The sequence below is a fragment of the Choloepus didactylus genome, chromosome 1 (assembly GCF_015220235.1).
Source record: "Choloepus didactylus isolate mChoDid1 chromosome 1, mChoDid1.pri, whole genome shotgun sequence".
Classification (NCBI taxonomy): domain Eukaryota; kingdom Metazoa; phylum Chordata; class Mammalia; order Pilosa; family Megalonychidae; genus Choloepus; species Choloepus didactylus.
This window is the reverse complement of record NC_051307.1, coordinates 44684870-44701135: the sequence shown is the minus strand read 5'-3', so window position 1 is coordinate 44701135 and position 16266 is coordinate 44684870. Positions and strand designations below refer to the sequence as shown.

General features: G+C 33.8%; 1 protein-coding gene and 1 pseudogene across 1 annotated transcript in view; one reads left to right on the top strand and one right to left on the bottom strand.

Moving 5' to 3' along the window:
* Positions 1-16266, top strand: part of GBE1 (1,4-alpha-glucan branching enzyme 1) — a 357328-nt gene that overhangs the window by 163930 nt on the left and 177132 nt on the right. Inside the window, exon 7 of the mRNA XM_037833759.1 lies at positions 1699-1908. Within this exon, the coding sequence (XP_037689687.1) occupies positions 1699-1908 (210 nt within the window). The remainder of the gene's footprint in view (positions 1-1698; positions 1909-16266) is intronic.
* Positions 10602-11086, bottom strand: LOC119531927 (annotated as a pseudogene).

Here is a 16266-nt window from a genome sequence, read left to right as displayed (position 1 = left end):
CTCTGTGTCCTCTTGTTCTCTTTCCCCTTGCCCAATACTCCTTCCACTGACACACAGACTATTTTCTACACAGTAACCAGAGTTATCATTTTAAAATGGAAGTCAGGTCATATCACTCTCTTGTTCAGAAGTGTCTAATGATTCCCTGTCTCTTTCAGAATGAAAGCCAAAGTCCTTACATTAGTCCATAAGGCCCCATGTGATCTGCACCTTAGCTGAATCTCTGGGTTCATCTTTTTCTCTCTTGACCATTCTACTCTAGCTACAAAGGCATATTTGCTATTCTTCAAACACTCCAATTTCATGTCTGACTCAGTACCCTTGCTCATGCCATTGCTTTCTCTCTGAACACATTTATCCTTAGATAGTCACAAATTGTTCCTTATTTCATGTTTTTTTCTCAAATATTGCCTTCTCCATGAAACTTTTACTGATGATCCTATTTAAAATAACAAACCCATCTCTCTCACCAAGTTTTGCTTCATTTCTCTTTAGAGCACATATTGTCATTTACCATTCCCATATTTTGCTTATTTATTTGTTGTCTCCCCATAGGGGGAGTGATATCTATTTTGTTCTGTTCTGTATGCCCAGACCATAAGAGATTGCATGGCACCTGTTAGGTAGCTCAATAAATATATTTGACGAACAAATGAATGGAACGTTAGCATCTTGGAATTTGCTGCTCAATGAGTAGACAAAAGCTAGATGACTGGGATAAGGGGAGGAATTGGTATGCTAGAGTGTCATAAGATAAGGGTGTAAAGTTATTGGAAGGAGCCAGATTAGGCAATACAGTAGGCCACGATAAGGACAGTGGTCTTCACCCTAGGACAATGGGAGATCAAGTATGATTTTAATTAGAGAATAGTGTGAATATTTTTGCATTTTTAAAAGGTAGCTCTTAGTGCCCATATGGAGCTGACTATCAAGAGATCTGCTATATACCAAAAGCTGTACTAGGTCATGAGGAACCACATGGTCACAGACCCTACCCTCAAGGAGCATATTGTCTAATGAGGAAAAGAGACAGTAAACAGTCACAAGAATGATAATGTAAAGGATGAAAGTTGATGCTATGGAAGACTAATATAGAGATTTCATGTAGGTTAAGAAAGGCCTTTTCTAGGGAATACTTTTTGTTTTCTATTTTATGCTGACTAGAAAACTGCTTTTAACATATACATATATGCATGTGAGCTACCCACCTTTCTGCTTGGGCACATTCTCTTTGCCCACTGGTTCCTAAGGACATTCTGCCTTGGGGGTGATTGAAGGAGGAATGACCTAAATCAAAGCATGAATATACATTCAAAGAAACATCTAAGAGCCATGCACCCTCCTTCCCAACTATGCATACTCAAAGTATGTGAGCAGGAACCACCATGCTCACCATTCTAGCTATGCATGGAGAAGGTAATAAAAAGCTCCAGAGGAGAGAAAGCAGATTTGGTTGGGATATTATGTCTACATTTAATGGCCCAATTTAAATTATTATTTTTTAATTGAATGCTTTTAATTTTGCCCAATAAAAAATGTTATGTAAGTTTGGCTTCTATATGAGGATAAAATCATACTACATTTGTATGTTTAAAGTATCTAGTACTGTGCTGGTAAAGCAGTTGATGCACAATAAATGAATGGTGATTTATTTTAAATATGATGTCATCTTTTCTTTCCTGTATTCTGTACCTTTAGCCGTTATGGAACACCAGAAGAGCTAAAAGAACTGGTTGACACAGCTCATTCAATGGGCATTACCGTCCTCTTAGATGTGGTACATAGCCATGCTTCAAAAAATTCAGAAGACGGATTGAATATGTTTGATGGGACAGATTCCTGTTATTTTCATTCTGGACCTAGAGGGAGGCATGATCTCTGGGATAGTAGATTGTTTGACTACTCCAGGTAGGTACATGTATTATGGGAATGTTTTCTTATATAAGTTTAATTTCAAGATATTTTAATAAAGTAATTGTAGGCATACTTTTTTTTGCTGGCACCAAGTATTCTTAATTTGATGTTTTAAATCTTATGATGAATATTTAACATAATTATAGAATTTAGCTTCTTTTTTGTAGTCATATATTTGTGATAATTTATACTAAATTTAAGAATTATAAATTTTGAGCCAGTTAAAATATATTGGTTATCTTGCCGTTTAAAAGTGTTAATGTGTATTATTTTTAATATCTAAAGATATTGAATTGTAAACAGATCAGTTTAACCATAGCAAGATCTCATTTTAATAGAGAAATGCACAGCATTTAAGTAAGCTGTATTTTAGATCATACTTCACCTTTCACTATTTTGATATATTACTATGTTTTAATTGCAGCTAAATTATTAATTTATACATATAATGATAGTTAACATTTTATTAGTATAATATGTGTTGAATATAGTATCAAGTATATTCAATGTATTAGATGCATATTTTTTCTCATTTAACCTGGACAGTGACTCTGCTTACACACAGTAGGTACTATTGTTATGTCCTTCTTACAGATAAGTAAACTAAGACTTAGCTTTAAATTGATTTTTCAAGATTAAACACATTTTTGACCTCTTTTTCCATATAAATAGAAGATTGTTTTTAGATGATTTAATGCAAATAGTATCATATGGCAAATATTTTTAAAATTGAAAATACTATCACATACACATTTATGATGTGCCAATATAATGAAAATACTTTGTTAGGCATATAAAATGTAGCAGGATATCAAATAATGGCTAGTTAACTTTTACATTAAATGCATTTGAAACACTTAGTTTTCTTTTGGATTTCACATCATACATACATAAACATACACATGCCTGAAAAACTCATTGTTTTGGTTTGCAAAAGCTGCTGGAATGCAAAATACCAGAAATGCATTGGATTTTACATTGAGGGTTTATTAGTTCACAAATTTATAGTTCTAGGCCATGAAAATGTCCCAGTTAAGGCTTCAATAGGACAACACCTTCTTTGTAGCAAGGCAGTGGCATCTGGATTCCTGTGTCACATGGGAAGGCACATGGCGATGTCTGCTGGTCCTTCTTCTCCTGGGTTCTGTTTCCAAAATCTCTTTCTCCAAAATGTCTGTGTTCTTCTGTCTTAGTTTCTCTTTCTCAGTCCTGTGCATCCTTGTTTGTTTTTCCCTGGGCATTTCTCTCTAAGCATCTGGGGGTCCTCTCAGCTTCTTCAGGGCAAACTCTGGATTTCATCTCTTAGCTTCTCTCCTAGTTCTGGTTTCAACAGCTGTCTCCAAAATGTCTTGATGTTTTCTCTCCAAGTGTCTCAGTCTGTGTTGGCTCTCTTAAGGACTCCAGTAAACTAATTAAGACCCACCTTGAATACGTGGGGTCATATCTCCATGGAAATAATCTAATCAAAAGGTCCCACCAACAATTGGGTGGGTCACATCAAAAGATCCCACAATAGGTCTGCCCCCACAAGATTGGATTTTAAAAGAACAGAGTCTTTTATGGGGTACATAACAGATTCCAACCAGCACACTCACATTGTTGAAGAATGGTTCAGCAAATATTTTATAAAATGAAGAATTCCAATTTTTCAGTGTAAATTAGATGACTTTTATGTGGAAAAAAAATTTGCTTCATTCTTTCTTTAATATTGTACATTATTTTATATTTCATAGCCATGTAGGAATCACTCATGGCAGATGAGGCAGCATAATATGTGAGAAAGTATACAAGGTGAGGAAGCAGGTGGCACAGTTCCAGGTCTAGCATTACTCTCATTGGTTCATATCGATTAAACATGTTGGTTCTCATGTTTTTTTTATTTTATGAGGAGTCGGAGTTTTGGGGCTATCTCATTTCCCTCTATAAAGTTATTTTTGTGTTTGTGTCACCTTTTTGAACATTTATTTTATTATACTATGGATTTATAACAAGTGAAGTGGACAGAGCCTGTGCTAATGCTGTGATATAGCCACCCTCATTAAACTATTAAATCTTATAAAAGTAGAATGTGAACTAGAAATAGAAGTAATTGAGCGCTCTGGTTCAGATCTGGATGAATGAGAGTTGAACAGTCTATAGAACTCTGCCCTACAAAAGACATACTTTAAAATGTTTGGAGTTTTATGTTTTGAAACAATTCTTTTGTAGAACTATGCCTTAAAAAGAAATACATTAAGTGGATAGATTTTCGTGTTATAAAACAATTCTTTCATTTGATAAAACATTTCTTGTAGTGTATTTTTCTATACATGAGCTCTCAAAATGTATTTAAAGTTATACAATTTTCTAAGGAAAAGGGGTCATACATAATTTTTTTCAAGAATATTTTCATTACAGAACTTGAGGCGTACTTAACATTTGATAGTTCATTGATAGTTTGTTTCTTTCTTTACTTAACTATTTCTCTTTCTCAGGTGCTTACTTTTGGTAAATAATGTATAGTATAGTTTTATCATTATTTTATCACTAATTTTTGTTTTTGTCTGTACTGTGTCATATAGACTTAGTTCTCTGTAAATATAGTCCCATTTAAAATGGATTTCTTTTAATCTACATGTTACTCCATGTGACCAACATCTAAATTTTCTAATTTTTATAGAATTAGTATTCTCTATATAAGTTTATACCATTGGTTATGATATCATTAAATAATTTGTATAAAATCTCACAAAGCCAGTATATATAACCTAATTGAAGCCAATACTTCTTTAATAAGTAGGTTTTTAAATATTTGAAATACTAAGGATTCCAGAATTCCTTGGATTATTTTCTCAATACCTATGTATTGAGAGCACGGCTCCAGGATTGAGTCTCAAAGGACAGGAAGTGCAGGCTTCCATTTTCTTACGGTCTGGGTCTGGCAACTGGCCTAGCACCTTCTCTGCCATAAGCTATTGGTTCGTCAAAGTCATGTATTCAAGGGAGGGGGTTATAAACCCCCATCTTTTAATGGGATAAACATTAAATAATTTTAGGCTATGTTTTAAATTTACAAAATCTAACAAGTTTTGACCACACAAAATTAATATGCTACTCCCCTAATTCAAAAGAGATACACTGAAGTACACATCTTTGTGGAAATATTGTTATTTCCCTTAGTCATATTTGTGTGGTAGAGAGTTATGGCTGAAATAGGTAATTATTTAAAAATATATTTTTCATTATAAAAGTAATAATGCCATTATAAATAATTAGAAACTATGAAAAGGTCACAGAAAATCCAAAATATAAATTATTATTATTGATAAATGTACATAACACACTTCATTTCGTTGTGTGTGTGTGTACATATTGAGTATCAGTTACATTTATATAAACACATGCAAACCCAAGTATATGATCACTTTCACCCTCCCCAAATGAGAGCTACTCTGCCTACAATTTGGGGTTGTTCCTTATCCAGAGGAAATCAGAAACTACAACTTATACTGTGAAGTATAAAGGTATTTTTCATCCCTTACTTTGATATGTTGATTAATATTAAAATCCATTGTCATATAAACATAAAAATGGTACATGGTTTGCTTAAGGTCCAAGCCTCTTCTTTGAAAATTTTTGTCATAATTTTCAAATTATTATATGTACTGTTGGAAAAAAATTGATCTTATTTAGGATCAATGTCATAGAGATAGGTTGTTGATGTTCATTTTAATCCTATCTATATTTCACAATCTGTCACCATTTATAATATCTGATTCAAATGCCATTGTCAAAGTTATCAGAATTAAAGCTCTCACTCTGAGTAGTACCAGAGATTCTCACTGTGCTATTTCATTACCTGCTATGAATAAATTTCCAATCAGGAGCTGCCCATGTTTTAATTTTCTGTCTGCTCAGCTGAACTGCCTTCTAGCTCTGCTAAATTACTAATGACAGTTCATAACAGAGACTGGGTTGTCCTTTCTTTAATTGGTAAAGGGAACTTTCTGACAAATCTGTCACCCATAAGTTTCTGGAGTTTCTAAAGTGAGAAATAATGGATATAATTTAGTGTTTCAATTTTAAGTTCTATTTTGCATATGCCTCTGGTATTATATCAATGCACTTGATAAAACAACAAGACAACTGCAAATTTGTTGAGCTTAAAACAATTATGCCTTAGCCATTACTAAATCTACAAATGAGTATAACTTTTTTTTGAGAAAACAAACAAAACTTTTCTTTTTCTTCCAAAGCTAAGATATTGAATGTCAAAGGAAATAGCTTAGTAGAGCTAATGCTCATTTTTAACCCAAACCTTACATTTGGGTACAAAATTAGTGTAATCTGTTCTGTCAACACAGGTTCATAATGTGACAGCCATTAAGATAGGAAATATATTACAATTATCTTGAGTTACTAGGGTTCCTTCAGAAACAAAAGTGAATCCAGTTTGTTCTTTGAAGGACCTAACTACAAGGAATAAAATACCACAGTGTAGGCACTAAAAATAACGTTTAGGATTTATTAGCCACCTTAGACCTTGTCCACAAGTTAGAATGTAGAATGAAATTCAAGAGAGCATTACCAGTTTGGGGTGAATTTTTGGATATTAATAGTCTATGATCTTCAGTTGATTTAAAAAAGAAGGGAAAGTTAAAAAAAAAAAAAAAGAAAAACAAGGAAAAAAAGATGTAGTGCCCCCTTGAGGAGCCTGTGGAGAATGCAGGGGTATTCGCCTACCCCACCTCGATGGTTGCTAACATGACCACAGACATAGGGGACTGGTGGTTTGATCGGTTGAGCCCTCTACCATAGGTTTTACCCTTGGGAAGACGGTTGCTGCAAAGGAGAGGCTAGGCTTCCCTATGGTTGTGCCTAACAGCCTCCTCCCGAATGCCTCTTTGTTGCTCAGATGTGGCCCTCTCTCTCTGGCTAAGCCAACTTGAAAGGTGAAATCACTGCCCTCCCCCCTACGTGGGATCAGACACCCAGGGGAGTGAATCTCCGTGGCAACATGGAATATGACTCCCGGGGAGGAATGTAGACCTGGCATCGTGGGACGGAGAACATCTTCTTGACCAAAAGGGGGATGTGAAAGGAAATGAAATAAGCTTCAGTAGCAGAGAGATTCCAAAAGGAGCCGAGAGGTCACTCTGGTGGGCACTCTTACGCACACTTTAGACAACCCTTTTTAGGTTCTAAAGAATTGGGGTAGCTGGTGGTGGATACCTGAAACTATCAAACTACAACCCAGAACCCATGCATCTCGAAGACAGTTGTATAAAAATGTAGCTTATGAGGGGTGACAATGGGATTGGGAAAGCCATAAGGACCACACTCCACTTTGTCTAGTTTATGGATGGATGAGTAGAAAAATAGGGGAAGGAAACAAACAGACAAAGGTACCCAGTGTTCTTTTTTATTTCAATTGCTCTTTTTCACTCTAATTATTATTCTTGTTATTTTTTTGTGTGTGCTAATGAAGGTGTCAGGGATTGATTTAGGTGATGAATGTACAACTATGTAATGGTACTGTGAACAATCGAAAGTACGATTTGTTTTGTATGACTGCGTGGTATGTGAATATATCTCAATAAAATGAAGATAAAAAAATAGTCTATGATCTTAATTTAAATAATGTTTTTGTTTAAAAGATGTGGCATTCCACTCAACCTCATCTCCCTGCTTATGTTAGAATTCTTACCCTTATCCAAGGTCATATCTTTTGAAAAAATGTATCAAACAGAGCTGAGAACCAACCTTTTTATGTGTCTATTTCCAGGGATCTCAAGTGTCTTTTGCCCTATGTCACTGCTAAAATTCTGTGTGTGAGTATGTGTGTGAGTGTTCATGAGAGTTAAAGGTAGGGGTTCCATTAATTCCTATTTTAACATTTGTTTGCTATTTTGAGTCCCTTCTCATATCTTTCTGTACATATTTTTCAGATATTTTCTTTTAGGTTACTATGGGGTTTAAATGTATCATCCTAAATCTACAACAGTCAAATCTGATTTGCTACCAACTTGTCTTCAATAATGTACACATACACTCTTCCTATACCCCTCCCCCCACCTTTTTGTTGTACTTGTTACAAATTATACCTTTTAAAAAATTATACATTTTTATTCTTTATTTGAGAAGTTGTGGGTTTACAGAACGATCATGCATAAAAAATACAAGATTCCATCATTTACCTATTATTAGCACCTTGCATTGGTGTGTAACTTTTGTTACAATTGATAATACATTTTTATAATTGTACTAGTAACTATAGATCATGGTTTGACTTAGGGTTCTTTGTACAGTGTAGTTCCATGCATTAAAAAAATATTTTTTATTCTATTACCATATATACAATCTAACATTTTCCCTTTTAATTTCCCTTTTAATCACATTAAGAAATATATTTCAGTGCTGTTAATTTTTTTCAAAATTTTGGCTACCATCACCACCATACATTACTAAGCCAGTGGCAATGTAAAATGCAGTTGCTATGGAAGTCAGTTTGGCAGTTCCTCGGAAAGGCGCCAATGTAAAATGGTGCAGCTATTTTGGAAAACAGTTTGGCGGTTCCTCCGAAAACTAAGTATAGAAATACCATATAACCTGGAAAATTATATATTTATACCTTGTATGTCCCGATCTATACATTTGTCATAACTTTTTATGTATTTTCTCTTTAGAACCTGTACAAAGAGAAAGTAGAGTTATAGGCTGAAAAATACAATATAATACTACTGACATTTATAATTATCAAAATTATTACCTTTATTGGAGGTCTTTATTTCTATACATCACTTTAATCCACTGTCTAGTGTCCTTTCCTTTCAGTAGGAAGAACTCCCTTTAGCTTTACTTGTAGGGCAGTTGTGATGTTGACATACTCCCTCAGCTTTTGTTTAACTGATAAATATCTAAATCTCTCCTTTTTATTGAAAGATTGCTCCCCAGATCCAAAATTCTTGGTTAGCAATTGTTTTCTTGCAGAAATCAGTAGTTAATCTTATTAGGACTCCCTTGAACGTAACACGTTGCTTTTCTCTTGCAGCTTTCAGAAGTCTCTGCTTGTCCTTGGCATTCATAGGTTATCTATCATGTGTCTTTGAATTTATCCTGTTTGCAGCACATTGGGCTTCTGGAATGTGTATATTCATGTCTTTTGTTAAATTTGGGGAGTTTTCTACAATTATTTCTTTGAATATTCCTCCTGTCCCTTTCTTTCTTCTCCTCTGAGATTCCCATGTGTATATTGGTATACTTGATGGTGTCTGGCAGGTTTCTTGGGCTCTGCATGCTGCTTCTCTTTATTTTTTCTGGCGTTCAGCCTGAAACATTTTAGTTTTCTTGTCCTAGAATTTTCTAATTATTTCTTATGCCAACTCCAGTCTGCTGTTGAAACCCACTAGAGAATTTTTCATTTCAGTTTTTTGGTTTTCAATTCCAGTATTTCAGTTTTGTGCCTTTTAAAAATTTCTGTCTCTTTATTGAGATTCACATATTTTTCATCCATCATTTTCCTGATATCCTTCCATTTTTTTCCTCTATGTTTGCTTTTATCTCCTTGAGCATATAGAAGACCCTTCTTTGTTTTTGTTTTTTTTTTTTTCCTAACTCTTTATCTGGTATGTCCAAAGTCTGGTCTTCTTCCTTGGGATGGGTCATCATTTCCTGTTTGTTTGTCTTGTAATCTTTTGTCCCATCCTGTATTTAACTCTGGGATTTAGTCCCTGAGCTCTCTCTCCCTTACATTTGTATCCAGCTTTTGATATTACAGAGATTTACTTGAGTGCCCAGAGCCAACATAAACAAACACACCAAGGCAAAAACAAACAAACAAAACATCTTTTACAGTTTTTGTTAATTGGTTTTGCATTGGCTGTTCCTCTCCTTCTTAGGTTAGCCATCCTCTCATGAAGATAATCCTGACATGAAAGCGAAGTCTAGGGTCTGACTCTGTGTCTCGACCAGGTCTGGTGCTTGCTTGTAGACTTAGGAATTTCCCCATTTACAGGAATTCCAATATGCCCCCTCTCTTCTCTTCTCTTCTCCCTTTGGGACACTCAACATGCATAAGTTTGTGCACTTCATGCTATCATGCAAATCCCTGAGACACTGTTCAATTTTTTTTTTTAATTTTCTTTTCTCTATTTGTTCTCCTGATTGTATGATTTAGATCATCCTGTCTTCTTGTTCATTAATTCTTTCTTCTGCCTGGTCATATCTGCTATTGTATGCATGTAGTGTATTTTTAATCTCCATTATTGTGCCTTTCATCCCCGTAATTTTTAAACTTTCAAATTTTTCTTTATGCTCACACATTGTCTTCCTAATATCCTTTTGGATTCATGTATACTTCATCCTCAAACTTTGTACCTGTTTTTCAATGTTGTTTTTGCTGATCTCAGTCTTTTGCATATCCATATTAGTTTCAGAATAGGTTGTCAATTTCTACGATAAAAGAGAGCCAGTCTAAAGATCAATTTGGGGGGAAATGACATCTTAACAATATTGAACTGTCTTCCCCACAAACATAGTATATTTCTCCCTTTGTTTAGGTCTTCTTTAATTTCTCTTTGCAGGGTTTTGTAGTTTCCATCATACAAGTTTTACACTTATTTTGTCATATTTGTCCATTAGTATTTATATTTTTCTTTTTTTCTTGGTTTCCAATTGAGCCTTTATTGAAATATTTTCCGTTGTAGTTCTCAACTAGCCAGGGATTTCATTGCAGCACTGTTGGTGTCATCTATAATGTTATGACATTAGACACTGTCAACATTGCAGCCCACAGACTGAGTAGTCCCCAGAATCTCCTTTTTCTTTCCAGAGAGTTCTTTAGCTAAATAATGTTGCCTCATCTGTCAGGCCATGCAGACAATCTCTTCAACAGTGATATTTCCATTATACTTAATGTTTTTTTGCTTCTTTATGTTTCTGGGTGGTTCCCCAATGGCTTTGATGATCAGGGAAGAGGCAGAAGATACCACCTCAATTGGGGCCTGTCTGTTCTGAATGCTCAGTTTCTCTGTAATCTTTAGACCCTTCCCAGTCACAAGTTGCGTTGGCAATGTTATCACCAATGACCCAGGGAGTCAATACTTGGGGCCAGAGCAAAGGTGGCACCAACTTCCCTACTGGCACACCTCAGGTACATGACTTTCACCTTGTTATGGTTGAACTTGAGTGGCATAGTGGAGGCGGCGGGTGTCAGATGAACCTGGTTATGGGACCACTGAAGAAAATTGCACTTTGGCCTTCTCTGAGCCAAAAGCCAACACCTCCCCCCCCCCCCCCCGCAAGCAAACAAACAAAAAAAAAAAAGTTGTATTTTTGTGATATTGTAAATGGTATTGCTTTTTAAATTACAATTTCTGATTGTTTGTGTCTCATACATAGAAATACATTTTTTCTTTCATGTTGTTCTCATGTTGTATATCATGTTAACCTCATATATTTTTCTTGTACCTTTTTTGGATTTTCTACGTAGGTGGTCTTTGTCTGCAAGTAAAGGCAAGTTTACTCCATTCTTTTCCAATAAGAAGCCTTTCATTGCTTCTCCTTGCCTGCTTGCACTGGCTGGAACCTCCAGTACAATACTGAGAAGTGGTTAGAATATGAATCCTTGTTGTGTTCTTGATATCTGAGGGAACCATTCAGATTTCCATCATTAAATATGATTGGAGCTATAGGTTTTTGCAGATGCCCCTTATCAGAGTGAGGGAGTTATCTCTTCTCTTCATTTTAGCTGAGGGTCTTTTTAACAGGAAGAAATGTTGGAACTTGACAAATTATTTTTCTGCATCTGTTGAAATCTACCCATCCCCCATAGCTCTTTTTGTCAGTGTGGTGAATTACAATCATTGATTTTGTTTGATTTTTGAATGTTAAACCAATCTTGAATTCCTGGGCTAAGCCTTCATAAACATAGATACGTATTCTAAACAAGATTTTAGCAAATATATATAAAACAATAGTAAAAAGGATACTAAATCATGACTAAATCACTTCTTAATGATGAATCTTAACAGAAGGATCATTGTACATTGATATATTAGCTAATGAGAGTATAATTCCATCATGATTACCAAGATATTTAGAAGCTAAGGATCTAGGACATGATTGGAAATCTTTAAAATTCTTTCTGAGAGATTTTTTGACTCATACTACTATGCAGTTTCTTAATGGAAGAAAAGAAAAAGCCACATGTCACTGAATAAAATAATTACTCTTTTTGATATAGTAAAAATGGCTAAAATAACAGCAAAAATAGCATAGAAAGGGTACATGGATATGACCATTTTGGAAAACAATGTGGTATTATCTTGTAAGGTTGGAGTTTCACATATCCTATGATGCATTAGTAGGTGTATATACTTTGGAAACTCTTGAACATATGCTTATTAGATTTTTTTGTTTTTTAAATATCGACCAAAAAACTCAACCCCTGTAGGTTAGAAGTGAGATTTTAACAATTAATATGAAGAAACTGCCCTTAAAGATAGTTCTTCTATGGAGAAAGCATTTGGTGGAAAATATCAAGAGAAGATTTCCATCGTTGTGATTTTATTACTACCAATAGTTTCACTCATATACATTACTTTGTTTGCACACACACAAACCTTGGGGGCATTTTTTGCCAAAATTTTAAAATTGTTCCAACAAATCAATTTTAGTATGTTTTAGGCTCTTTGGTTAAAGATATAAATGAATCATCTTGTGATTAGTTGTAGAGATCACCTGATTAACATGAAGGGAAATTGAAATATACAAATTGAATTTCAATAAAGATTTTTGTTAGATGGTGAATGGAGTTGAAAAAATGAGTTTTATATTTTAGTAATCATAGTAATCGTAGTGATGTTCTTCTTTCATTTAGATTTACACATTAAAATCAGTTATCAAAGTGATCTGAACATCAACCAGACATTATTTTATCTTTATCTATTTTTAATTACTGATTATTTTTGTGTGTATAAGTTTATAATGTGCACAGTGTATTACTTTATATTACTAAAGTGATACATACATACAATTAATAAATGCATTTATGGAGAAATGGGCTGAAAAGTTTTTGCTGATAGTGTACAAAATGATAAAAGTTTACAAATCACTGAATTTTATTAGGTAAATATAACTCTAACAACCATAGGTATTTAAAATAAGGAACAGTATTTTCTAATGATCAATTCATTCATAAGTTTATTGATTTTTTTATTCAACAAACATATTGAACATCTACCATGCATTGTGCCTTTATGCAGGAGATATTTTTCAGTATGTTTAATGATAGCATAAATCCTAAGATAAAATGCATATTTTTTATTTTTTAGGATAAATTTTAGAACATTTAATATTTTAAATTAAAATTTTTAATTGAATATGGCATCACTTTGGATATACAGATATCTGCCCTGTTTGCTTTATAAAAATTTTCATTTATTTTGGGAATCAAAAGAGAATTTTGGGCATGAATTTAACAGACAACTAACTATTCCAAAGTGAGGCAGACAGGTTTAAAAATAAACAGTAACTGTCCTTCATTAAGAAAATTACAATCTCACAGATTGTTCAGTATCCTCCAAGAAAGCTAGGTGACCCTAAAAGGTCTTACTGTTTTCTTCACTTATAGTATTTATTTTTTCCTCTTGCTATTTCTTCCTTGTTTAAACCAGAATCTGATTTTAGCCTGATTAAGGGAAATAGTTAAATCTACTACTATTTCAAAGAAAGTAGAGTTAGCTTCGAAATTTGGACAGAATAATTCCCTTTCATAAAAAAGATTAAGAAAGTTGCTGTATCAATCTAATCTGTCTTGATTTGAGTTTGAAGAGTAGAAATATAACTTCTCTCATAGGATTTGTAAGATTATTCAGTCTAGCAGAAAGGTTTCTATTGATGCAGAGCACAGCACATGGATATGGATTTACAGTCTTTATATAAACTTTGTTCCTGGTATTATCTGCCTTGGTTATTCCCCACATGTCTAAAATTTAGGTGCACAAGGATATCTTGAAAATATCTTGAGTATTTTGGTCTTAATCTATAACATTCACCTTCCCAAATCCAAAGTCACTCTCAAGTGGGTCAGTTTTACTTGGTTATTACCTTAAATCTAAGAAGGTTGTGCATTGCTCTAAAAGCAACTTATTTAGCTTAAAACAATTGTGCATGCTGGTGAAAATGGTCTTAAAGTTCCTATTCAAGTGATGATCCATTTACATCCTAGAATTAGTTGGCATCTATATTGATAATGATATTCGGGCTTTGTATATGACCTTTCTTAAACAGGCAGGTGCAAAAAAAAAAAAAAATCAATTGTTCTGATTTTATCTGTGTGTAACAAAACAACTTGTTTAGCATGTCTGTTTTCCAGGGTATGGACTAGCAGTTTTGAAGTTGTAAAGAGGTCATTTATGGTTTCCTAGGTGAATGATTTCCTTGGTGTTATACTGTAGATAAATAAGCCATTTTATGTTGAACCAATGATTTTCAGAAAATATGCGTATCTTTGATAATATTGTAATTAGCTAGATTTATAAGTAGTATAATATTATTCATTTTTGAAGGATTTTTCCACACATTAATTTAGATTAGTGATCAGGCATTTTTTTTTTTTTCCCTAACTTCTGAATTTCCCGATCCCACGTTTTGGTGATAGTGAGCAATCCAGATCCAGTTATATTATACCTTGTGTATTCAGTCTTTCTTCTGTTTCCTTCACTGTGTGTAAGAGAAGCCAGCGGCCTCAGGATTTATTTCATTGTCTCTTTCCAGGTTAAAATATTTTTCCAAGATTAGAACTTTGCCTGTGAAGCATTTCAAAATTCTGTCTGCTGAAAGCATCCGTAAAACTTGGGGACAGTTATATTTAACATGTTCTCACAGTGCTTTAGTCTTTGAAAAGGAGGCTATTACACCATTCATAGCAGTGTTAAGGATAACAAAGGAGGACAACTAGCTGCCCAGGTGGTTTCACCTGGCCTTTATGAGGTGATGATAATCATGATGATTACAACTTCCAGGATATCAAAAATCTCTTAAATAATTGTTGAATGAATTGAATGAATGAGTCTTCCTAACAACTTAAGGGTAATGTTTTGTTATAGCCTTCATTTTACAAATGAGGGAACAGATCAGAGGAAGTTCCATTTGCTTATAGTCGCTGCCAGTGTGTGACAAAGCTGGAATTTGAATCTAGGTTTCTGTCTCCAAAGCCATAATATGTTTCCTTACAATATTATGATAATATTCCTAGTTATGCTCAACCTGATTTACGATCTATACATTACTCTTACATAATGAACAATAAACATTTTTTTTCTCAGTTCAACTGTAATTATGACCTACTTCATTCATTCATGTTAACTCCTGAAGGTCTAAAGAAGTGTGTAATGAAAGACAGTCTCATTCTTTGGCTAGAACATTAATTTATGAATCACAAAATTTGTTCAGTCTCGAATATACCATCTACCAAATCTTTAATAAGTCATTTGAAGTTTCTCATCCTATTCTTGTTGAAGAAATTTTTATTTCTAACCATCTATTTTTGTAAAAAGGGGGAAATATATTTACTGTAAGTGCAGAGGAAAGAGAGAGAGAGTACATCCAGTTGGGAAAATCAAGAAAGGCTTCATGAGATGGATTACAGTTGAAGAAGCATTTAAAGGATGTGAATCTGAAGTCAGAGAAAGGCACAGTATAACAGACGAAACAGGCTAGTAAAAGCTACAGACAGGAAAATGTGAGGTACCTTCAGGTGGCACACACATACACAATTATTTCTTTAATTGTGTACTTATGATATCAGTGTTTTCTTGAGCTGGGTACATATACTGTGCCATAAATAGAGAACAGAGTTATGAGAATTCAGACTTGAATTTTATAGGCAGGAGTGACAATTGAAGACTGACTGAAGTCTTGTGCCTTATGAAGATTACTTTGATACAATGTTTGGAATTGAAAGATCGATGGGGGGTGAGAGTGGGCAAAGGGATTATTTACATTTTACAGTTGTAGTTAGAGATGAATAATCATGCCAGGGTCTTGAAGAACTCCATCTGTCCATATACTGGATAAAGGGAGTGTGGGCCACAAGGTTTTCACAATCACACAGTCATACCATATAAGCTATATAGTTACACAGTCTTCTTCAAGAATCAAGGATACTGGATTGCAGTTCAACAGTTTCAGGTATTTCCTTCTAGCTATTCTAATACATGAAAAACTAAAGAGGGATATATATATATATTTTATATATATATATAATATATATATAATATATATTATATATATATATAATATATATATAATATATATTATATATATATATATATAATATATATAATATATATGATATATCTGTATTGCATA